This window comes from Lithobates pipiens, unplaced genomic scaffold (genome assembly GCF_037356315.1).
Source record: "Lithobates pipiens isolate NorthernLeopardFrog02 unplaced genomic scaffold, aLitPip1_a1.2 Scaffold_25, whole genome shotgun sequence".
NCBI lineage: Eukaryota > Metazoa > Chordata > Amphibia > Anura > Ranidae > Lithobates > Lithobates pipiens.
In genome coordinates this window covers 215990779-216015322 of record NW_027507787.1, presented here as the reverse complement: position 1 = coordinate 216015322, position 24544 = coordinate 215990779, and the positions used below count along the sequence as shown (strand labels likewise).

At 45.3% G+C, this 24544-nt stretch overlaps 1 protein-coding gene across 1 annotated transcript in view; it reads left to right on the top strand.

Annotated features, from left to right (window-relative positions):
* Window positions 1–24544, top strand: part of TCERG1L (transcription elongation regulator 1 like) — a 390196-nt gene that overhangs the window by 300767 nt on the left and 64885 nt on the right. Inside the window, exons 6-7 of the mRNA XM_077455545.1 lie at window positions 10421–10512; window positions 10893–10981. Coding sequence (XP_077311671.1) covers window positions 10421–10512; window positions 10893–10981 — 181 coding nt within the window. The remainder of the gene's footprint in view (window positions 1–10420; window positions 10513–10892; window positions 10982–24544) is intronic.

Here is a 24544-nt window from a genome sequence, read left to right as displayed (position 1 = left end):
GGTACAGTCTGCTGTTCTGTAAGGACCGCTATCGGTCCACAATAGATAGGGTTGACGTGCACCACTGCTGACCGCTGCCCTATACTGCAGCAGTCCTTCAGCGGTATAGGGACTGACGTACAGTCTGCTAAACACTAATACACAACCTGCTTGGTCCACAAAAGTTCTTATAAGGACTGGTAACTTGGTATAGGGTGCTACGGTACATAGGCTTGAGTGCGGTACAGTCTGCTGTTCTGTAAGGACCACTATCGGTCCACAATAGATAGGGTTGACGTGCACCACTGCTGACCGCTGCCCTATACTGCAGCAGTCCTTCAGCGGTATAGGGACTGACGTACAGTCTGCTAATCACTAACACACAACCTGCTTGTTCCACAAAAGTTCTTATAAGGACTGGTAACTTGGTATAGGGTGCTACGGTACATAGGCTTGAGTGCGGTACAGTCTGCTGTTCTGTAAGGACCGCTATCGGTCCACAATAGATAGGGTTGACGTGCACCACTGCTGACCGCTGCCCTATACTGCAGCAGTCCTTCAGCGGTATAGGGACTGACGTACAGTCTGCTAAACACTAATACACAACCTGCTTGGTCCACAAAAGTTCTTATAAGGACTGGTAACTTGGTATAGGGTGCTACGGTACATAGGCTTGAGTGCGGTACAGTCTGCTGTTCTGTAAGGACCGCTATCGGTCCACAATAGATAGGGTTGACGTGCACCACTGCTGACCGCTGCCCTATACTGCAGCAGTCCTTCAGCGGTATAGGGACTGACGTACAGTCTGCTAATCACTAACACACAACCTGCTTGTTCCACAAAAGTTCTTATAAGGACTGGTAACTTGGTATAGGGTGCTACGGTACATAGGCTTGAGTGCGGTACAGTCTGCTGTTCTGTAAGGACCGCTATCGGTCCACAATAGATAGGGTTGACGTGCACCACTGCTGACCGCTGCCCTATACTGCAGCAGTCCTTCAGCGGTATAGGGACTGACGTACAGTCTGCTAAACACTAATACACAACCTGCTTGGTCCACAAAAGTTCTTATAAGGACTGGTAACTTGGTATAGGGTGCTACGGTACATAGGCTTGAGTGCGGTACAGTCTGCTGTTCTGTAAGGACCGCTATAGGTCCACAATAGATAGGGTTGACGTGCACCACTGCTGACCGCTCACCTATACTGCAGCAGTCCTTCAGCGGTATAGGGACTGACGTACAGTCTGCTAATCACTAACACACAACCTGCTTGTTCCACAAAAGTTCTTATAAGGACTGGTAACTTGGTATAGGGTGCTACGGTACATAGGCTTGAGTGCGGTACAGTCTGCTGTTCTGTAAGGACCGCTATCGGTCCACAATAGATAGGGTTGACGTGCACCACTGCTGACCGCTGCCCTATACTGCAGCAGTCCTTCAGCGGTATAGGGACTGACGTACAGTCTGCTAAACACTAATACACAACCTGCTTGGTCCACAAAAGTTCTTATAAGGACTGGTAACTTGGTATAGGGTGCTACGGTACATAGGCTTGAGTGCGGTACAGTCTGCTGTTCTGTAAGGACCGCTATCGGTCCACAATAGATAGGGTTGACGTGCACCACTGCTGACCGCTGCCCTATACTGCAGCAGTCCTTCAGCGGTATAGGGACTGACGTACAGTCTGCTAATCACTAACACACAACCTGCTTGTTCCACAAAAGTTCTTATAAGGACTGGTAACTTGGTATAGGGTGCTACGGTACATAGGCTTGAGTGCGGTACAGTCTGCTGTTCTGTAAGGACCGCTATCGGTCCACAATAGATAGGGTTGACGTGCACCACTGCTGACCGCTGCCCTATACTGCAGCAGTCCTTCAGCGGTATAGGGACTGACGTACAGTCTGCTAAACACTAATACACAACCTGCTTGGTCCACAAAAGTTCTTATAAGGACTGGTAACTTGGTATAGGGTGCTACGGTACATAGGCTTGAGTGCGGTACAGTCTGCTGTTCTGTAAGGACCGCTATAGGTCCACAATAGATAGGGTTGACGTGCACCACTGCTGACCGCTCACCTATACTGCAGCAGTCCTTCAGCGGTATAGGGACTGACGTACAGTCTGCTAATCACTAACACACAACCTGCTTGTTCCACAAAAGTTCTTATAAGGACTGGTAACTTGGTATAGGGTGCTACGGTACATAGGCTTGAGTGCGGTACAGTCTGCTGTTCTGTAAGGACCGCTATCGGTCCACAATAGATAGGGTTGACGTGCACCACTGCTGACCGCTGCCCTATACTGCAGCAGTCCTTCAGCGGTATAGGGACTGACGTACAGTCTGCTAATCACTAACACACAACCTGCTTGTTCCACAAAAGTTCTTATAAGGACTGGTAACTTGGTATAGGGTGCTACGGTACATAGGCTTGAGTGCGGTACAGTCTGCTGTTCTGTAAGGACCGCTATCGGTCCACAATAGATAGGGTTGACGTGCACCACTGCTGACCGCTGCCCTATACTGCAGCAGTCCTTCAGCGGTATAGGGACTGACGTACAGTCTGCTAAACACTAATACACAACCTGCTTGGTCCACAAAAGTTCTTATAAGGACTGGTAACTTGGTATAGGGTGCTACGGTACATAGGCTTGAGTGCGGTACAGTCTGCTGTTCTGTAAGGACCGCTATAGGTCCACAATAGATAGGGTTGACGTGCACCACTGCTGACCGCTCACCTATACTGCAGCAGTCCTTCAGCGGTATAGGGACTGACGTACAGTCTGCTAATCACTAACACACAACCTGCTTGTTCCACAAAAGTTCTTATAAGGACTGGTAACTTGGTATAGGGTGCTACGGTACATAGGCTTGAGTGCGGTACAGTCTGCTGTTCTGTAAGGACCGCTATCGGTCCACAATAGATAGGGTTGACGTGCACCACTGCTGACCGCTGCCCTATACTGCAGCAGTCCTTCAGCGGTATAGGGACTGACGTACAGTCTGCTAAACACTAATACACAACCTGCTTGGTCCACAAAAGTTCTTATAAGGACTGGTAACTTGGTATAGGGTGCTACGGTACATAGGCTTGAGTGCGGTACAGTCTGCTGTTCTGTAAGGACCGCTATCGGTCCACAATAGATAGGGTTGACGTGCACCACTGCTGACCGCTCACCTATACTGCAGCAGTCCTTCAGCGGTATAGGGACTGACGTACAGTCTGCTAATCACTAACACACAACCTGCTTGTTCCACAAAAGTTCTTATAAGGACTGGTAACTTGGTATAGGGTGCTACGGTACATAGGCTTGAGTGCGGTACAGTCTGCTGTTCTGTAAGGACCGCTATAGGTCCACAATAGATAGGGTTGACGTGCACCACTGCTGACCGCTCACCTATACTGCAGCAGTCCTTCAGCGGTATAGGGACTGACGTACAGTCTGCTAATCACTAACACACAACCTGCTTGTTCCACAAAAGTTCTTATAAGGACTGGTAACTTGGTATAGGGTGCTACGGTACATAGGCTTGAGTGCGGTACAGTCTGCTGTTCTGTAAGGACCGCTATCGGTCCACAATAGATAGGGTTGACGTGCACCACTGCTGACCGCTGCCCTATACTGCAGCAGTCCTTCAGCGGTATAGGGACTGACGTACAGTCTGCTAAACACTAATACACAACCTGCTTGGTCCACAAAAGTTCTTATAAGGACTGGTAACTTGGTATAGGGTGCTACGGTACATAGGCTTGAGTGCGGTACAGTCTGCTGTTCTGTAAGGACCGCTATCGGTCCACAATAGATAGGGTTGACGTGCACCACTGCTGACCGCTGCCCTATACTGCAGCAGTCCTTCATCGGTATAGGGACTAAGAGTTTTGTCACAGGGTCATTTAAAAAATGACAGGCAGAGGAAGAGGCAGGCCCTTCCGCAGGGGTGGTAGGGGTAGGGCAGGAGCAACAGGCTTGAGCCAAAGTGGGAAGTTGCAGAAGGTGCGTTCAATTACTTTAAAGGATGCACCAGACTTGGTTGAGTGGCTCGCTCAGCCTTACTCTTCTGCACCCTCCTCATCCTCTCGATCTGCACCCTCTTCTTCACTCTCTGCTATGTGCACCCCCAAAGACACTACCACCAACAACACGACCACCACCACCACCACCACATACCTTCCGCTTGAGTCACTGGAATTATTTTCCGATCCATATCAAGAGGACATTTCTGATGCGCAGCCACTCTTGGTATTGGATCAGGAAGAGGAGGTAGCAACAAGCGCTACTCAGCAGTCTGACGCCAGTACCCAGATCAGCCCAAGGAGGAGGTTGGTCCCCGGTGTTGCTGCCTACTCCGAGATCTCTACTTATAGCGGTGGGGAAGGTGACGTTGATGATGACGTGTCTAGTGATGTCACGTGGGTGCCCACAAGAGAGGAAGAGGAGGGGAGTTCAGAGGGAGATATGGACCAGCAGATAGGGAGGAGAAGCAGCAATGACTTACATTGCACAGCAGGGACAAAGCAGACTGCAAATGTATCAGGAGCGAGTCATCGACCATGTACGGTCACATCTGGCGCTCCCAGGACACCGGCACATGGCTCCGCAGTGTGGGCTTTTTTTAACGTGTCCGCTGCTGACAATAGCGTTGCCATCTGCAATCTTTGCAGTCAACGCGTTAGTCGCGGTAAGCCCAATACTCACCTAGGGACGACCGCCTTAAGAAGGCACATGAGCAGCCATCACCGAGCCCAGTGGGAGCAACGGAACACACAAAGCCACACTGCAGGCTCTCACCGTCCAGCCTCGTCTTCTACTTCTCCTTCTCCTCTCTCCTCACAATTGTCCTCCACTCCACCTTCCATCACGCCAAGCTCACATTTTTCTGCAAAAAGGCAGGCTTCCGTGGGCCTAATGTTTGAGCGTAAAAAAATGATGACGCCGGATAACCCTCTTGCCCAACGGTTGGCGGCTGGCTTGTCAGAACTCATAGCCCGCCAACTACTGCCATATAAACTGGTGGACTCGGAGGCCTTTCGCAAATTTGTGGCCATTGGAACACCACAATGGAAGGTCCCAGGAAGGAAGTATTTCTCAGAGAAGGGCATCCCAGAGCTATATGGCCATGTTCAGCGGCAAGTGAATGTATCTCTGGCACACAGTGTCGGTGCCAAGATACATCTGACCACAGACACGTGGTCTAGCAAACACGGGCAGGGAAGGTATATCAGTTTTACTGCCCACTGGGTGAACCTTCTGACGGCCGTCAAGCATGTAACCCGTGGCACCCGTGTAGATTTGGTTTTACCGCCACGGATTGCATGCAGGCCTGACTCTTCTTCTCCTCCTCCTACTCCATCCTCCTCCCTCTCCTCCTCAGCTGCCTCCTCCTTTTCCGCTGCTAGCGTCTCTTCCACTGCACCGCCCAAGCTCCCCAGAACCTATTCCACATGCCAGGTGAGACGTTGCCATGCCGTGCTGCGTCTGTTGTGCCTGGAAGCAAAGAGCCACACTGGCCCGGCACTCCTTTCAGCTTTGCGTTCACAGGCAGATGAGTGGCTAACACCGCTCAATTTGACAGTTGGTAAAGTGGTGTGTGACAACGGTGCCAATCTGCTTAGCGCATTGAAACAGGGCAAAATCACGCACGTGCCGTGCATGGCACACGTCTTAAACTTGGTCGTGCAGCGATTCCTTGTCAAATACCCTGGGGTCCAGGACATCTTGCGGCAGGCAAGGAAAATCTCGGCCCATTTCAGAAGATCTTACACGGCCATGGCTCGCCTTGCTGACATTCAGCGGCGACACCATCTGCCGGTCAGACGTCTTATTTGCGATTGCCCGACGCGATGGAACTCAACCTTCTATATGCTTGATAGGCTGCTCCAGCAGAAACGTGCAGTTAACGTCTACCTGTATGAACTCTGCGAAAGAAACGGTTCTGGGGAGCTGGGTTTTTTTTCACCGCGCCAGTGGCTGCTCATGCGCGACACATGCAGACTTCTGCGGCCATTTGAGGAGATCACCAAACTGGTCAGTCGCAGCCATGGCGCCATCAGTGACATGGTACCTTATGCCTTCTTTCTGGAGCGTGCATTGCGTCGTGTCATTGATCAGGCTGTGGAGGAGCAGGAGCGGGAAGATGAGGAAGTCGCAATGCTGGATGAATTCCCAGGGGGGGCTACTCTATCTGAGACAAGTCAACAACAGGAGTCTGATGAGGAGTCAGAGGAGGATGGTGCCGGGGCGGATGAGCAGGAGCAAGAAGAGCATGCTTTAAACCTTTCTGGGATCCCTGTTGTGCGAGGATGGGGAGAGGAGAATGAAGAGGACGACATTATCCTGGATGATGAGCAGGAGCCAGGCCACCACACCGCTTCCACTTTAGTGCAAATGGGGGCCTTCATGCTCCAGTGTTTTAATAGGGACCCCCGTATAAAAAGCATGAGGGTCAAGGACCAGTACTGGGTGGCAACGTACTTAGACCCCCGGTACAAACACAAAATGGCGGAAATGTTACCGCCGTCGCAGAGGGCTGTCAGAATGCAGCACTTCCAGGCCTTGCTTCGAGAAATGCTGCATTCTGCTTTTGCGTGCGCTGGCAGAGGAGCAATTCCCACTCCCAGAGAAGGATTTGCGGGTACCAATCCAACAGCGCCTGCAAGAAGAGGCCGGTTTGAAGATGTGTTGGTGACTTCGGATATGAGGTCATTCTTTCAGCCGACCCATCGACAGGTGTCATCCGGATCCAGCATCAGGGAACGCCTAGACCGTCAGGTGTCCGACTACATTGGGTTAACGGCCGATGTGGACGCTCTGAGGAGTGATGAACCCCTAGACTACTGGGTGGGCAGGCTTGACCTCTGGCCAGAGCTTGCCCAATTTGCAATCGAACTGTTGGCTTGCCCCTCATCCAGTGTCCTGTCCGAAAGGACGTTCAGCGCAGCAGGGGGGATTGTGACCGATAAGCGTACTCGCCTAGCTCACCACAGTGTTAACTACCTCACATTTCTAAAAATGAATGAGGCATGGATCTCGGAGGAATTCAACACATGTGACCAGTAGACCATGTATATGTCTATAAACTATTTTTTTAATCAAGCACACAGACCTTCTTAATTCATTTGGCTCACTTCCTTGACCCAAAAAAGCACACCGTACTATATGCCCCTACCCTCCTCTTTGAAGAGGTTGAGCGGTGTCATATTTCTACTGGGGCTGCTTATGATATCCCTGTGCTGTGCTGACTTCCTCCTGGGGGTTCTTATTATGAAGGGATCACACTATCCCTGTGCTGTGCTGACTTCCTCCTGGGGGTTCTTATTATGAGGGGATCACACCATCCCTGTGCTGTGCTGACTTCCTCCTGGGGCTGCTTACGGTGCTGCTGTCAGTGCTGTATGTCACGGTGCTGCTGTCAGCGCTGTATGTCACGGTGCTGCTGTCAGCGCTGTATGTCACGGTGCTGCTGTCAGCGCTGTATGTCACGGTGCTGCTGTCAGCGCTGTATGTCACGGTGCTGCTGTCAGCGCTGTATGTCACGGTGCTGCTGTCAGCGCTGTATGTCACGGTGCTGCTGTCAGCGCTGTATGTCACGGTGCTGCTGTCAGCGCTGTATGTCACGGTGCTGCTGTCAGCGCTGTATGTCACGGTGCTGCTGTCAGCGCTGTATGTCACGGTGCTGCTGTCAGCGCTGTATGTCACGGTGCTGCTGTCAGCGCTGTATGTCACGGTGCTGCTGTCAGCGCTGTATGTCACGGTGCTGCTGTCAGTGCTCTGTATTACGGTGCTGCTGTCAGATGCCTCTATCACGGTGCATGTGTCATTCCGGTATGTCACGCTGCTGGTGATCATCTCCTGCACCCTCTTCTTTGCCTACCCTGGTCCCTGACCTTCCCTCTCCTCCATTGCCTTCATTAGCTCCATAGTCCTGAATTGTTAGAACAATTTCCCAAATAAAATAAAAATGCTTGTAGTTATCGATCCCAAATTCACCTCATACATGTATTATGTCATTGTCCAGATGGTGGGACTACGTTTTACCCCCTAATAATTACCACGTGGCCGCAAATTCGACATGAAGGTTTGCAAAGTTCGCCTCCCATTGAAGTCAATGGGGCCCGCGGCGAACGTTCGGTTTCGCGAACGTTTGGGTCCGTTCGCATTTCGCGTTCGCGAAACGTCCCGTCGGAAGTTCGTCCATCACTACTCCCTAAGTGGCAGTGGTAAACACATTGAAAAGATAACCATAAATGATGAAGTGGAGCAATAAAGAGCAAAAGCTAAACCATGGCAATCATCAGCATGCACGATAACTTCTATAATCATAAACTTTTAAAGTAGTTGTAAACCTCAGACATAAAAAATTAAGCATATCCTTTTATAGTGTGTTTTAGTCCTAATCCAATGCATCCAGTGTCATTTCTCTTTGCATGAGTCAACACTAGACAATTGATTGCCGTGCAACCCCTCCAGCACACAGCAGGCAATTAACAGCCTCAGCTGTGCATGTTTCCCTGTGATGCTGTGTAAAAGGGTGTGTGTCCATTCCCTCCACTCAGGTTTCAAATTACACTAAGCTCTGTGCTTTACTGCAGTGTGTGATGTCAGATCCCCACCCTTGCCTTTTGGAGCTGAGAAAAATCCTTTGATCTTTGTGTTGTAGAAAGTACAACTTATGTTGGAGGATGTGTTTCGCCTCTCTGTATCACCTGAGGCTAGTTACTTCACTGGGTATATGTTAGGGTTTACAACCACTTGAAGAAGCTTATGAGTCAATATGAATCAAGATAAGGCACCATGCATAGAAGGAAGCATCAAGTTAAAATGTGCACCAAATAATCTCCATTGAAACTAGGGAAGATCTCTGCTTGTGTGTTACGGGAGGACACTAAATGCCCATTCGGTGTTCCCCACACAAGACTGAAGCAGAAATTCTTATAATCTATTCAAATCTGGCTGGGGTAGTGAAAACTGCAATGAGACCCAATGGGGGGAGCTGTCAGAAGGAAAATGTGGAAGGTTCCATTAGTCACTTAGAAGAAGGTCTCTCCATATCTAAGGCCTGGAAGCAACCCAGGGTCTCCATCTTAACAACTAAGAGAAGGATCTCTTGGATAATGTACCAGGAAAAAATAGTCAGCACTATCCTAGATAAAACTAAAAAATTTGAAGTGATTTGGGATCCATGGGCTCAACATGTGGGCATCTCATTATTACCTAGCACCAGCAATGCATAGGCTAGGGAGGGGACGCCTTGGAGGCCGGCAAGTATCTATCTACTCTTCTCTAATCTCTCTCATTTCTTTCATTCATTTCTATACCTCTACCTCTATTACTCTGCAAGATTACAAGGACCCTTGATGTTGACAATGTAGTTTTGAGTTAATTCGTTTATGACAAAACCAGGACCTACCTGGTTGTAGGTTTGCTTAAATCGAGTGGTTCTCAATTTTAAAATTCTTTAATTCTATCTTCAGACTAGCCATCCCAATTGTTCACTATTTTCTAGAGTATCAAGACATGTTCCAGGTGAAGGTAGCCCAAAGCTTCCTAAGGACTGGTGATTGCTGGGGGTCTCACCAACTGCACCATGACACAGCATGTTCCCAATGGGGGTGTCGGGGCAGAAGGTAGTCTCACCTATTCACTAATACTAGGCTCTAGTCTCCTTGGTTTAGGGATATCTCTATTAATCTGCACATTTAATAGCTCTACAAGTCTATATTTATATATGTTTTGCTTCTGAAATGGTCATTATCATTATTTTTCTCTTTTTTTTGTATTAATGTTTTTCTGAAAATCAATAAAACGTTGAAACTTAAAAAAAAGAAGTTATTTGCATATTCATGAAGATTCTGTTTATCAGCCAGTACTCTACAAGTTTGGGCAAGCTTTACTTTATGTGCTAATTAAAGTCATAGTGCAAGGTTAATGAACAAACTTGACCAAAGGTTCACTGTAAATTATTAAAAGGTTCAAGAGAGTATCGAAGTGTATGTAAACCTTAGGAATTAAATTCTCTTATTTGCTCTCTTTTGGTCTGGTAAATATACCATTAAAAGTGTTTGATAAGCTGATAACTTCCCGTGCTGCATTCTTATTATGGAGAGAAGGTAGAAGAAATAAGGGTGAGGTATTCTATCCCATCATAGAGTGACAAAGCTCCTCAATAGATACTATAGGTTGAGTAAGTACTGCCCTTCTAGGACAGGAAGTGTGTTGTTGGCAGGATCACTAGGCAAAAATAAATGAAAAATAAAGCGTAAAAAGGTAAACTAATGCAGCCAACAAATATAAGGACTGGTAAGCTGCAATAAAATACATCTTTATTCTTGGGTATAAATAAGCTTAAAAATAATTCTGCAGGAAAAAAGAATGCACCATTAAATTCATATACAAGTTTGTTTAAATCTATATATTTTTTTTTTTTTTTTACATTTACAGATAAAAACAAAGAAGCAAACAGAGCGCCTTGCTCAGCCACCTTCATTTTACATTCTGAGAGGAAAAATAAAACTGCCAAGGCAGATGAAAAGGTTTGTCTTCTCCAGTCTTCAAGTACTAAGAAACTTTTATTAGCCTGTCAAAGACAGGAGCCTAGTTACCTAGTTATATATTTCTCTTAATTGAAAATGTCGGCCCCGTAATTATTATGATAGGAAATGTTCCTAACTAATCAATCATCGGCACTTAGAGGCTTACTACTGTAATCCTTTTTAATTTCCCAGAAACTAGTGTTTTAATGTGAACTCAGCAACTGCATACAGTATATTATGAACTATATTACGTATAATAAAAAAAAATGCTTGGGATTTATTTCATGTAAGTTAATTTTCCAAGTTTATTAGATAATAATATGAACTTTGAAATATTGCTTTGTGGCCTTTACTAAACGTTTTAATGTATTGGATTATAGGATGTTGGTATGAAGGTATCAAGTAGTGAGGATTATACGACTAAAGGCAACAAGCCAGTGGCATCGACGCCAGTTCCAGGATCACCATGGTAAGAATATTACATTAAATATGAATAACATAATAATCTCACCTTCTTTTACTATGATATGTGCTATAGATGTTAACGATTTATTTTCACTTTCATTGCTGCCTCCATTATTGGTACTGTTTTTATACAGGTGGTGTGTTTTTTTTTTTTTTTGATCTAATTTTTGTACTTTTGATAAAACTTTAATAAAAATACAATTATAAAAAAAATAATAATAATCTCACCATTGAATGCATGCCTGAATATGGTTTGTTTGTAACTGTTGTGACGATATGCGAGGTGATATAGTAGATAATCGCTACATTTCACCTCGCATTTGTTCTGTTGTAAGAGATTGAACCGGAAACCGGCCGGGTTTTTCCAGCCTCTGTGGCAGGCTAGGTTCCGGTCCGGATGTTCTGGTCCACTTGAGCCCACACTCAGGTCTTTAAATGACCAGGAAGAGAGCTCAACAGGGCTCTGGTTTTGAGACTCAGGAAGGGGTCTGAGTGAGAGAAGCTCTGGGTGTTGGACTAAAAGGTTTGCTTCTCTGCATGTTTTTGTGGATGACGGGGACCAGGAGATTATTTGTTTAGTTAGTGCTGGACGGCAAGGATTTAATTTACTGTTTTTTTTTTTATATATATATTTGCAAACCTCCTGCAAATAAACCTGGCATCCGCCAGATTTTGAAGAAAGTGTCCGTTTGCTGACTGTCATTTAGAAAAGTGATCCCCACAAACTAATTTCCCCACACTGTGCTAAGGGAGAACAGGAAAAAAGGGGTAGTTAGACAAGACTACATTTTATTTTATATGAGCGATTGCATTAAAGTGGTGTTACACAAAAAAATAAAATAATCAAAATTCCTAAAAAAAATAAAAAATATATATATTTGGAACTCACCTCTAAATGCCTGTTGCTAGGGGGTCCCTCGTAGTCTGCCTCCTTCAGTGCCTGGGCTGGTGACATCACTTCCCCTCGGTGCAGGAAGGGCTCAGCTCTGCCCCCCCCCTCCTGTCAGTCCTCTGGGACACGTGACAGGTCCCAGATGACTGTGCAGCCAATCACGGCGTGTGGCGCCGCTCCCTCATGCGCACTGGGTGCCTGGCAATGAAGCCACAGCCGGCTGCCCACAGTTAGAATGCCGGTGCCGCAGAGCAGAGAGGGGAACGAGGAGGGGCTTTGTTCCCTTGCATTGCTGGACCCTGGGACAGGTAAGTATCCGATTATTAAAAGTCAGCAGTTGCAGTATTTGTAGCTGCTGACTTTAATTTTTTTTTTTTAAGGGGAACTCCTCTTTAAGTCCAGCATATTTAGTAGCATATTTACAGTTTAACTATTTCAGCCCCGGAAGGTTTACTCACCCCCCCCCCCTTCATGACCAGGACATTTTTTGCAATACAGCACTGCGTTACTTTACCTGACAATTTTGCAGTCATGTGACACTGTACCAAAATAAAATTGATGTCCTTTTTTTCCCACAAATAGAGCTTTCTTTTGGGGGAGTATTTGACCACCTCTGTGTTTTTTTATTGTTTGCGCTATAAACAAAAACCTCTAATTTAAAAAAAAAAAAACATTTTTTTTTTACTTCACGCTATGAAGCATATCCAATTAAAAAAATGTAAAAAATCTAATTTATTCACCAATTTAGGCCAATGTATTCTGCTACATGTTTTTGGTAAAAAAAAAAATCCCAGTAAGTGTATATTGATTGGTTAGCACCAAAGCTATAGCGTCTACAATCTACGGCTATATTTATGGAATTTTTATTTATTTATTTATTTATTTTACTAGCAATGTTGATGATCAGTGATTTTTTGTGGGACTGTGTCATTGTGACACTTTTTGGGGACCAGTGACACTAATACAGTGATCAGTGCTAAAAAAAAAATGCACTGTCACTGTACTATTGGCAGGGAAGGGGTTAACATCAGGGGGAATCGAAGGGTTAAATGTGTCTCCTGGGAGTGCTTGCTAACTGTATGGGGAAAGCTTTGAGTGGGCGAAAACAGAGATCAATGTTCTTGCTTAGCAGAAACACAAGATCTACATCTTCCCCTCTCACAGAATGGCAGTCTGCCCTGTTTACATAGGCCAACTGGCGTTCTGCCTATCCTGAGAACGATTGCGGGGTTCCAGCGAACATCGGGTCCGCCGAGCTGGCTGACTAGCTCCTACTGTGTCCAATTACAACGGGAGTAGGCCGCCAACGGTGCGTGTACGCCACAGACCCAGTGCATGAAATCACGTACAGGTATGTGATTCCATGCAGGAAGGCTGCCCTGCCACCATATATCTGTGCGGGGCGTTGCAGAAGGGGTTAAGTGTAACATTGGGCGGTTTACCAAGGGGTCCCTGTAAAATGACAGTTTTTGGGCCCCCATTCAACTACTGACCAAGTAAAAACACCTATTAACTGTGTGCCAATTAACAGCTAGACAGAAGTGAGCTGTCTAGGTCTACATGATGGTGTGGGGGGATCCCAGTAAACATCTGAGCCAAGTTTTTCATAAATGGGCCCCTAAGTCTCTGATGGTCCAGTACATTCTGCACAAACAGTATGTCTGCCCCTGTTGATACAGTCTTCCAATAGCATTAACATGGCAGTGTTGTTTATCTGAGTCCTCCCGTAAACATAATAATATTACCTTTTGATCCTGCCCTAGAATAGTATCAGCTCTGACTATACTATGGGGCTATGAAGTTGTCTTTGTAAAACAGAAGGAATTTACATGTGGCGGCTGGTGCTCCATTTTTTAGCGGGGGGCAGTAAACAAAACTGTGCGGTCAGTCAGTCAGTCGATTGATCAAACCCCCTGATGCTTGGTTTATCAGCGAACAACCCCCCCGCCCCCCATCCGACCACCAGATCTGCACTTACCCCATCCAGGACATGGGCAGCTTCGGCAGCTTCCCTTTGCGTCTCCTCCATGGCGGCTTCCCCCCTGCTTCTGCTCCTGGCAAATACATTTGCTTCTCCTCTCGGCCAATTGGGTCTTAAGACCCGTTTCCTGATTGGCCGGGAGTAGAAGCAGGAAGACCATAGCGAATATTATTTCTCTGTTGTCACACACTGGGTGGGCTCGGGGCGCAGTGCTCTAATCGAGTGCTTGAAAAAAACAAAACATTGAAACCCATGCATCCGGCGCCCTGCATGTAGATTAGGGGCTGGGCGCATGGATTAGGGGGGCATTGCCCCTGCACCACTAATGGAGCGCCCGCCACTGGTAAGATGTGTCTCTAGCAGTGCTTTATATTCAGGGATGGAGGTGAACACATGCCATTAGAACTACATCCACTAGAATTTATCATGTGTTTGCTTTTATCCAAGGAGATTAAATCCTCCATTCGCCAAATGCCATTCACCTTCAGCCACACAGCGATGGTGGGTGTTCCATAAATCTGGGATACAGATTCTAGTTGCACTGATGAAATGTGGTAGGACCCAAGCGTTTATAATTTGTTCTTGGTATATTGTGGCAGTGTAGAAGAAAGAAGGCAGGCTCTACGGGAATTGTAAAATCTGTCAATTTTTGCATTAAACATCTCATCTCAAACCAGAAAGTCTGCAGCATATCACATTTCAGAAGATGTGCAGGATGTCTCCTGTAGTGAGACCACATTCCAAGCACATCAGAGGTCGGATAGAACAAACGGCGAAGCTTGAGCAATGTTTTGAAGCCATATATCTTGTAGTTTGTTGGATATAAATGTAGTATTCGCTAGTGTGCTAGAGTTAATCTTGTTATATTTAGGCTAGATGACTCATCCTAGCAGCCTCTCTGGTGCCTCCCCCTGTTTTCTGGGATATTGGAGAATGTTCTAGGCATAGTGGGTGGAGATTAGGAGGTGCTGTTTCGAATATATATGAGGGCCTCAGCCAATCCACAGTAAAGGGCTGGCAAGAGGCACGCTACCTGATAAATAGAGTCATGCCAGCAGGGGCAGTTGGGTGGAAGATGGAGATGGAGTGCTGAGGAGGCTGTTGGTGGCCCTCAGGGGTGCCCCCTAGCCTGGGGGTTTGACCTTGGGTCTTGGGTGCTGGAAGGATCCTGCCATAACACATGGAGGAGGCCCTTCCTGGAGGCATGGGAGAAAAGAGAGAGGACATCAGGAGCAGGTCAGCACTACTGTAAGATCTCCTGAAAGTCAGTGGGTGGACTGGTGAGCGTCAGTCTGGAGGACCATGGTGGAGAAATTAGCCTAGAGGGCTAGAGAAAGGGGCAGCTGCAGCCAGGTGGGTTGGCAGTGCCTGAAGAGGTGGTGTTGGGATCAGTAGCCACAGGTGGAAATTTTTGCTACACTACAAGAGGCCTCAAGTTCCTGCATGTAATGGGCCATCACTCAAACAATAGTGTCGGTGGTAAAACACAGCTGTTTTTAGCAGCGTTTTACCGCCGGATTTACAGCACATTTCGGCTGCTAGCGGGGCGCTTTTACCCCCGCTAGCGGCAGAGAAAGGGTTAAAACCGCCCACAATAGCGGCGTTTTGCCGGCGGTATTGCAGCGCTGCCCCAATAATTTCAATGGGGAGCAGCGGTGGAGGAGCGGTAAACACACCGCTCCAAAGAAGCTGCTGGCAGGACTTTTCCTGACATCCTGCCAGAGCACCGCTCCAGTGTGAAAGCCCTCGGGCTTTCACACTGGAGACAACGGAGCAGCAGTTTAAGGGCGGATTGCAGGCGCTATTTCTAACGCTATAGCGCCTGCAAAACGCCCTCAGTGTGAAAGGGGTCTCAACTGAGAGATTTTGTCAGATACTCAAACAGTGATTCAGCTGGGGTCTGCAAGCAAGTGCTGGAGGAAGAAGTTGGAGCTGTATATAGACTGTATATAACAAGAATGTCCCTGAAGATGTTACTGAAGTTTTGCTAAAGTAAAGTGGGCATCCCATAGCCTCCCATCCCTATCCAAATGATTAACCCTCAATAAATAACAAAAACAAAGCCATGGGCTGTACTCTGTCTCTTAATTGCCTGTGAAAATTCGGTGTGCCTGGATGTGCAGGATGGGGGATCCCAGTCTACTTACGGCTTCTTAGAATCCATCTTTATGTAGCGCACCCCCTATCATTTTGTCAAGAGGTGAAATTGAAGATCACATTCCCACTTGGTTATGTATTTCTGGGTAAAGTTTGTAGGTGGGGAGTTGAGCAGCTTGTCTATCAGAGTATGTCTAGGCTGTTGGGTTTTTATGATATAAGAGTCTGAATAAAATTAAGTGTGGACTATATATGGGCTGCTTTTGGTGGTTTTCTCTTTGCACACCCAGCATCTATCCATGCAAATATTTGATCTTTGGCCACCACATCTGGAAGAGCTGCTTAATGCTTTCTTGGCACATAGCAAATGTAGTGAGTCATGTTTTAACCTCCCCCTAACTTCTCCCCCTTAAGCTGCAAAGGCAGCAAGCAAGGGGGAACACATGCCACAGGTGTGATGCTTTGCATTACAGTGCAGAAAAAATGGTCAGAAAAAAGAAAATTAGCTGCGCCAAAAATAAAATCCTTATACAATAATTATTATGTAATCAAAGTTTTTGATAACTGATAATTTCCAATATCAATGTCCTCATCGGTTAATAAAATTTGCAGGAGATGACTTCCACACTGCAATAGTTAATTCGCAAGAAGGGGTTATTGCAATAAAACAATCCTCTCAGGTACTCTTTATTGTAACACCACGGTGATTCACACATATACAGGTGAAAAGAAGGAGATGCCCGACCACCGAGATGCAGATGTGCTTACCAGACGGCAAATAATGGGGAGCGTTTAAATATATTTCTTCCACATCCTTAAGATTAATCAGGAACTGTAGATCACTTGGAACAGACCCTCTAAACCATCACTATGGACTCCCAGACTCCATGCTTCTATTGGGTATATCACTATGGTGACTCAAAAAAAAGGGAAGCCTCCCATAGTGTAAAATCATTAAAACATTTTATTAAATACATTCAAATTGCACTTACGAACACAATCGCTTTGGATAGGAACAGACAAAAAAGCCCGCTGGCGGTTTTTCCAAAAACCCGTTCTCCCCCGTATGGCGTGGTGGCGTCACTGCGTGCCTTCCCAGGCACGTTTCGTCATAGATGACGTTGTCAATGGGGAAGGGCAACGCAGCGACGCACCACCATTTAAAGACCAATCCTCATTCTGAGATGCTAGGATCCGCTACTAGCGCCATATTCATTATGGGCATACCCTCACTATTCGGCGATAAGAAATAAAATTAATACTATACAACAAACTATCATTTAATTCCCTTACAATATTTCCCAATAGCACCTCATATTATCCTAAACAGACCCTAGCAGCAGTATGAGAAACATATAAAAAATGTATGGAATATCAAATAACGAATAACAATAATAGTGAAAATCATGTATGTTAATTAATTTTACTCATTGAATCCTCTATCAAAATTCATTAAAGCGGAGGTCCACCCTAAAGTGGACCTTCCGTTCATTGGAACCCTCCCCCCCCTCCGGCACCACAATTGGCACCTTTCAGGGGGGAGGGGGGTGCAGGTACCTGTACAGTACAGGTATCTGCACCCATTCCGTAGATTCTGCAGAAGGTACGCCCCTTTCCGCAGAATCTACGCCCCTTTCTGAAGGTCCCCCGCTGCCTGCTGGGAAACACACGGATCCCAGAGACAGCGGGGACCATCCTTATTGCGCAGCGCGACTCACGCATGCGCAGTAGGGAACCGGAAAATGAAGTCGAAAGGCTCCACTTCCTGATTCCCATACCCAAGATGGCGGCGGCAGCACCCGAGAGACGATCGAGAGATCGGCTTCGGGTGCCGACATCGCGGGCGCGCTGGGCGGGAAAGTGTCATTATTTTAAAAGTCAGCAGCTGCAGTATTTGTAGCTGCTGGCTTTTAAAAAAAAAAAAAACGGCGGACTCCCGGCGGACTCATGCTTTAACTACTTTAAACGCTAAAAAATAAATAAAAGTATTGTTTATAGAATAGAGAATAAGAATTACTATATAAATAAACCTTATACCTACAAAATCAATTCAAAATGAATTAAATAAAGTTTATGTGGTGTTAATAATAAATAAACTATACATAATATTCATAATTAAATTAATAATATATATTTGATAGTGTATTAAATTATATATGTGATGATTAATTATACTAAAAATTCATACATAGTGAATAAATAATCTATTATCAACCCCATTAATCGATATCCCCAATGTGATGAACTAAATATGTGATAAATAATTTAATATTAAATTAATAATATATTAAATTATATCTGAGAAAAATTTTTATATATGCACTGTGTTTATTAGGTCACCCTAAATCAGCCCCTCCAGCATCTCAGATCGGGTTTACATATATTTAAAAAATCCCAAAATAAACAATATTAAAAATACAAAATGTAATCCGTACGGGGCATACGATTTTAAACGGTGTATCCAAGCCATTTCAAGTTTGGATATTTACTAGGCTTGTGCAATTCGTTTCGTAACAAATCGAAATTCGGCCGAATTTTGCATCTTTCGGACATTCAGATGCATCTGAATGTCCGAATAAAAAAATAACGAATAACAACGAATACGAAAGAAATATAACGAATGAATTCAAATGAATTCGCCATGATTCGGTAATTCTTTAAAGATCTAATGAAACAAAAGGTCAGCTCAAAGTAAATCTTTGAGTCCAATCAGCTAATTAATTTTGTGCCGTAGGATGGATTACTGGCAAAGTGCATTCCTGAGAACTGAATTAGAAGGGTGTTGTATTGTATTTGAGCCGAGGAGAAGAGACGTTGTAATTGTGTGTGTTAAAAGATTCAATAAACAAACGACTTTCCAAACTACGAATCATTATGACAAATGTCTATACATACATAAATACCGAATTTCAACGAATACGAACAAATTAATTCGACACTCTACGAATAATAACTAATTATTCGAAAACGTGTTAACGAAACATAACTAATATAACAGAACGAAATGATGTATTTTACGAATGACAACGAACCGAAACTAAACTAAATTTTCCGTTGTGCACAAGTCTAATATTTACCTCAATAGCGAGCTACCTCGTAAGTGTGGTTTGAACTTGTCTATGCCTAAAAACAACGTTTTTGAAGGGTCCCTGTTATGTTCTAATAAATAGTGTTTAGATACAGAATGTTACGGGAACCCAGCCAGTATATTTGTAATGTGTTCATTAAGCCGTACCTGTAATGGGCGTTTGGTCCGCCCCACATACTGCAGCCCACACGGGCACTGCAGCATGTAGACCACCCCAGTTGAAGAACAGGTAACACATGGCTTAATAACATGATGGGCCCCTGTAGCTGTACAAGTAAACGTGGTAGTGCATCTGCGAGGGCTTGAATTAAGGGAACACACCCTACACCCTAGTATCCAGATAACTGATCGAAGAAACCCTTACTTCTTAGGGGTGGATCTATAACATTGGGTGCCAATTGATTTATCAAAGAAAAAAAAAACTAAAAATTTACTCTAGGTTTTTCAGATACCACCCTTTAAAGTACAGCATCATTACTGACTATATGCCAATGTTTATTCACTAATTTTTTGATACTCTTATGTAGCAAAGAGTAGGCAGTTACGAATGGAACACTTCCCTGAGTGTCATCCACTCGTGGGCCTCTTTCAACCAGCAAATCAGCCCTGTTCATTTTTTTAACAATGTCCAAGGTGTCAGACAAAAAATCCTGTTGGTATCCCTTTTCCAAAAATCTAGAGGTAAGAACCTCAGCTTGTATAAGAAACTCACCCAGGTCTGAACAATTACGCCTCAATCGAATATATTGGCTTTTAGGGATTGACCTAAGCCAAGGGGTATAATGGCAACTATCAGTGGAGATGAAAGAGTTCCTATCAGTCTCTTTAAAAAATTTGGAGGTGATGAACTGATCATCCCTCACTGAAATATTAAGATCTAAGAAGTGAATCCTCTCTTGGCTCATATCGTAGTTGAGGTGTATCCCCCTTTGGTTATTATTAAGGGACTCCAGAAAACTTTGTAAATCACAACTTTGACCATCCCATAGGAGGAGGACATCATCTATGTACCTTGCCCACAGGACCAATTGTGGTATGTCCTGGGCATAGATGACATCCTCCTCCCACCTGGCCATAAATAAATTGGCCAGGCTAGGGGCATACTTTACCCCCATAGCCACTCCCATAATCTGTCTATAAAATTGATTATTAAACCAAAAGTAGTTATGGGAGGCCACAAATTTAAGTAATGTCATAAGAAAGGTCACTTATTCATTGGGAAGGCCAGAGTCTCTATCTAGATAACGCTGAACTGCTTCCAATCCCAAGTTGTGCACAATGATCGTATATAAGGAGGCAACGCCCGCCGTTACCATCCAAATACCAGGTTTTGCAGGAATATTAGTCAACAAATTAATGATGTGCCTTCAATCCTTGATGTAGGAGGGCATCCTCCGAACCAAGGGTTGTAAATAAGAATCTATAATCTGCCCACTCAGGACGTGATGGAATCAATCCCACTTACAATGAGTCATCCCAGGGGGCAGCAAAAATGGTATCCCCCATCAACTGAACAGGGCCATGTTGCCCTGCAACTGAATGCAATGCATGCAGTTGCAGTGTGGTGGTGCTATTTTTCTGGGGCTAAAATAAACAGTGTGGAGGTAACATAACATCTCCCAAAACAAATCGAATGCAGATTGCTCTTAAGAGGGCAAAACAAGCCCTAGGGATGATTGTTCCATCTACATTGCGAATTGACTGAGAACAGCTACAGATTTAAGAGATGCAGCTCCCCATACCTTTCTTCTTAGCCCATACAATGACAGCCTTTACTCTAGGTAAATGACTCTGACAGATGTCTTTCTATTCTCTTTCTAACTAAAATGTAGAGTTTTCAATACTAAAGATATTCATTAAAGGAAACCTGCAGGCAAAACACAAACATTCAGCCATGAATATGCACAAAATAAAAAGCTGTTTATTCTTTATATACTGTTCAGAAGAAAGGTAATGTTCCATAGCTTTTTTGGATCAGGATAAGGTACTGTAGCATTCTACTTTTGTAGGTTCTGAACAGCAAACTAGCCATTGAACATAGGCAGAAGGCAGAAATACTTCTGGTTCAATAATTAAGAAATATCAAACAGTAGATAAGTAATATATACTGTATTTATCGGCATATAACACGCACAGGCATATAAAGCGCACCCTAATTTTAAGAGGGAAATTTCAGGAAAAAACAGCCTCCTTTACATTAAACAGCCCCTACCTCTGTACAGTACACAGCCCCCATCTCTACACAATACATAGCCCCCCACCTCTACACAATACACAGCCACCCCACCTCTGCACAGTACACAGCCCCCCACCTTTGCACAGTACACATCCCCCACCTCTGCACAATACACAGCCTCCCCACCTCTACACAATACACAGCCCCCCCACCTCTGCACAGTACACAGCCCCCATCTCTGCACAGTACACAGCCCCCACCTCTGCACAGTACACAGCCCCCCACCTCTGCACAGTACACAGCCCCCCTACCTCTGCACACACAATACACAGGCCCCCACTTCTACACAGTACACAGCCCCCCACCTCTACACAATACAAAGCCCCCACCTCTGCACAATACACAGCCCCCCACCTCTGCACAGTACACAGCCCCCCACCTCTGCATAGTACACAGCCCCCCACCTCTGCACAATACACAGCCCCCCACCTCTGCACAATACAAAGCCCCCCACCTCTGCACAATACAAAGCCCCCCACCTCTACACTGTACACAGCCCTCCTGCACTCTCAGGAGACCCCCAGTCTCCTGGGTTAGCATTGCAAGCACACTCTACAGTTAAGAAAACATCACTGCCAGACCCTTCTCATACATTGCTCCTCCTGTGTCACTCTAATTGTAATTAAAAGCCTCTAAATTAGGGTGACCACATTTCCAAACTGCCATTCAGGGACACCATTCCCCCCCCCCCCCCCGTAACCGCGCCCGCCCAAAAAATAATGTTTTTTGATTGATACTTTTTTTTGGCAATTTTTGGAAAAAAAATAAACAAACAGTGGTAACCAGTTTAGACAGGTTGAATGCAATTTGCCGCCGCATGGTCACGTGTGTGCCACTGGTGGAGCTCGTGCGACCCTGCCGGGAGCTCTGTGAGTAGGGTCCCACGGACTCGATGTCTGCGGGGATGCACACGGGCCCCTCACGGAGCTGAAGAACGGGGAGATGCAACCATCTCCCCGTTCTGCCTTGTGACATTGTCACTGATCATAGCTGTGGTTGGGAGCTATGATCAGTGATGTTTCACACACAGCCCCTCCCCCTAACAGTTAGAATCACTTCCCACACACGTAACCCCTTCCTAACCAGATAGTGGATAACCCCTTCACTGCCAGTGTAATTTTTACAGTAATCAGTGCAATTTTATAGCACCGATCGCTGTACAAATGACAATGGTCCCAAAAATGGGTCAAAAGTGTCCAATGTGTCCACCATAATGTCACAGTCCCCATTAAAAATCGCAGATCACCGCCATTACTAGAAAAAAAAATCATAACAAAAAAGCCATAAAACTAACCCCTATTTGGTAGACACTATAACTTTTGCGCAAACCAATCAATATATGCTTTATTACTTTTTTTTTTTTTTTACCAAAAATATGTAGAGGAATACATATCGGCTGAAAAAAATTGGTATTTTATATATTTTTTGGGGATATTTATTATAGGAAAGGGGTTAAAAAAAGGACGCCAATTTTGTCTGGGAGCCAGTAAAAAGTGACGCAGTGCCAAATCGCAATAAGTGCTCTGGTCTTTGGCCAGCAAAATGGTCCGGGGCTGGAGTGGTTAATAATTGAATAGTGACTAAACAAGAATGAAGGGAAGTGTAAAGACTCGGGGCGTATTTACCAGCAAGTTGCTGTAACACATCATGAATGACATTTGCTGCCACAACAAACACTAACCTGGTCCTGGAAGTTTATCTGGCACAGTGGTGGCTCAAAACTGGCGGCCCTCGTGGGTGGGAGGAAGCTCAAAGAACTGGAGAAGTCAGGCTGCTGGCAATGTGCTGCCCTGAAGTGGCTGCGGCTGTGGGAGTAGTCAGCGGCGGCGACCCCGGGACTGGCACTTACTGGGTAGTGGGCACAGGCTGGATCCTGGCTTACTAGCAGTGCCACGGGACTGAGAATGTTCAGTGAAGATGCTTGTCGCTCCGGTTGCCTGGTTGCTCTCTCTCTGCTGCTGCAGCCGGAGGCGGAGAAGGAGAGAGGAGGTAGGGACTTATCTCGGGGGTGCCCTGCTCAGCCATAGGGTGCACTGCCCACATGTCAGCTGACGTCACTGGTTGCTAGACGCGGGGCGGCCCTAGCATAGCAACCAGTTCTGCTAATGAGTATATTAGTGTGGCAGACATCTTTTTATTTTTTTATTATTTTCATTCTGGGACACGGGACAAAAATCATAATTAAGGGACAATCCCGGGCAATCTAGGACACATGGGCACCCTACTCTAAATACCTCATTAGCGCCATTCTTTCATGCTACCTGGTAACATGACGTTTCATGGATGGTCATGTGACCACTCTCCTCCTCCAATCTAAAGCAACATAAGGAGGAGGAGAGCGGCCATAAAGAATGGAGCTAATGAGGTATTTAGAGGCTTTGTTTTACAATGACACTGACACCGCGGTGTATGAGAATGGGCTGGCAGTGATGTTTTCCTAACTTTAGACTATGGTGGCAGTGCTGTCCCCGGGTCCAATCCCCCCTTCTATTTTCAGGGGAAATCTATATAAGCTATACGCCGATAAATACGGTAACTCTTTGTAGTTGCTACTGTAGCCAGTATAGGAAACCAGTACAATATTTGTTTATTTTGTTCCCACTGTGCATATAATTAGTGTTATTACTGTAATTATAACCTTGGAGTAATCATTACAATGATTGTTTGCAAAGTATTTACATGATTCTCTTGTACCACATTTTGATTATTGTTGTAGACTCTCCCTCTATTGTCTGCCTGTGTCATGTAAAGGCTCTAGCTAAAACTTGCTTTAGTTTTGAATAGGCTTGGAAAGCGTAATTACTGTCACATTTGTATTGCTACCATGACATCATTGGATAAATTACACCTCACTTCTTAGCAACATGAAAGCTGAAAAAAAGGAGAGAATTGGCTGTTACTAGAGCAGGAAAACACAAATATTTTAATAAAGATCTGGAATTATGGCCAGGTTTTCCCCCAAAGGGTAGCTCCGCTGCCGAGCACACAATCTAAGCCACACTTTCCTCCAATGACCAATCTAGGAATGTTGCTTTTGTATGGATTTGTTTTGCATTCCTTTTCTGAAAAAACTGTAGTAGAAGCTTTGAGGTAGAAACAGTTAAATGTAAACTCCTTTCTTTAGAACCACAAGAGCAGAGTTCCTTTACAGAGAATTAGGTGAACTAAGTTCTTCAGAACACAAGCTGGTGTTTCTTTTAACAGACCCACAGCTGACTCTCTCTAGCACCAGAGGGGTGGCAGCAGCTGAAAAGTCTCCATGATTGCTCAGAA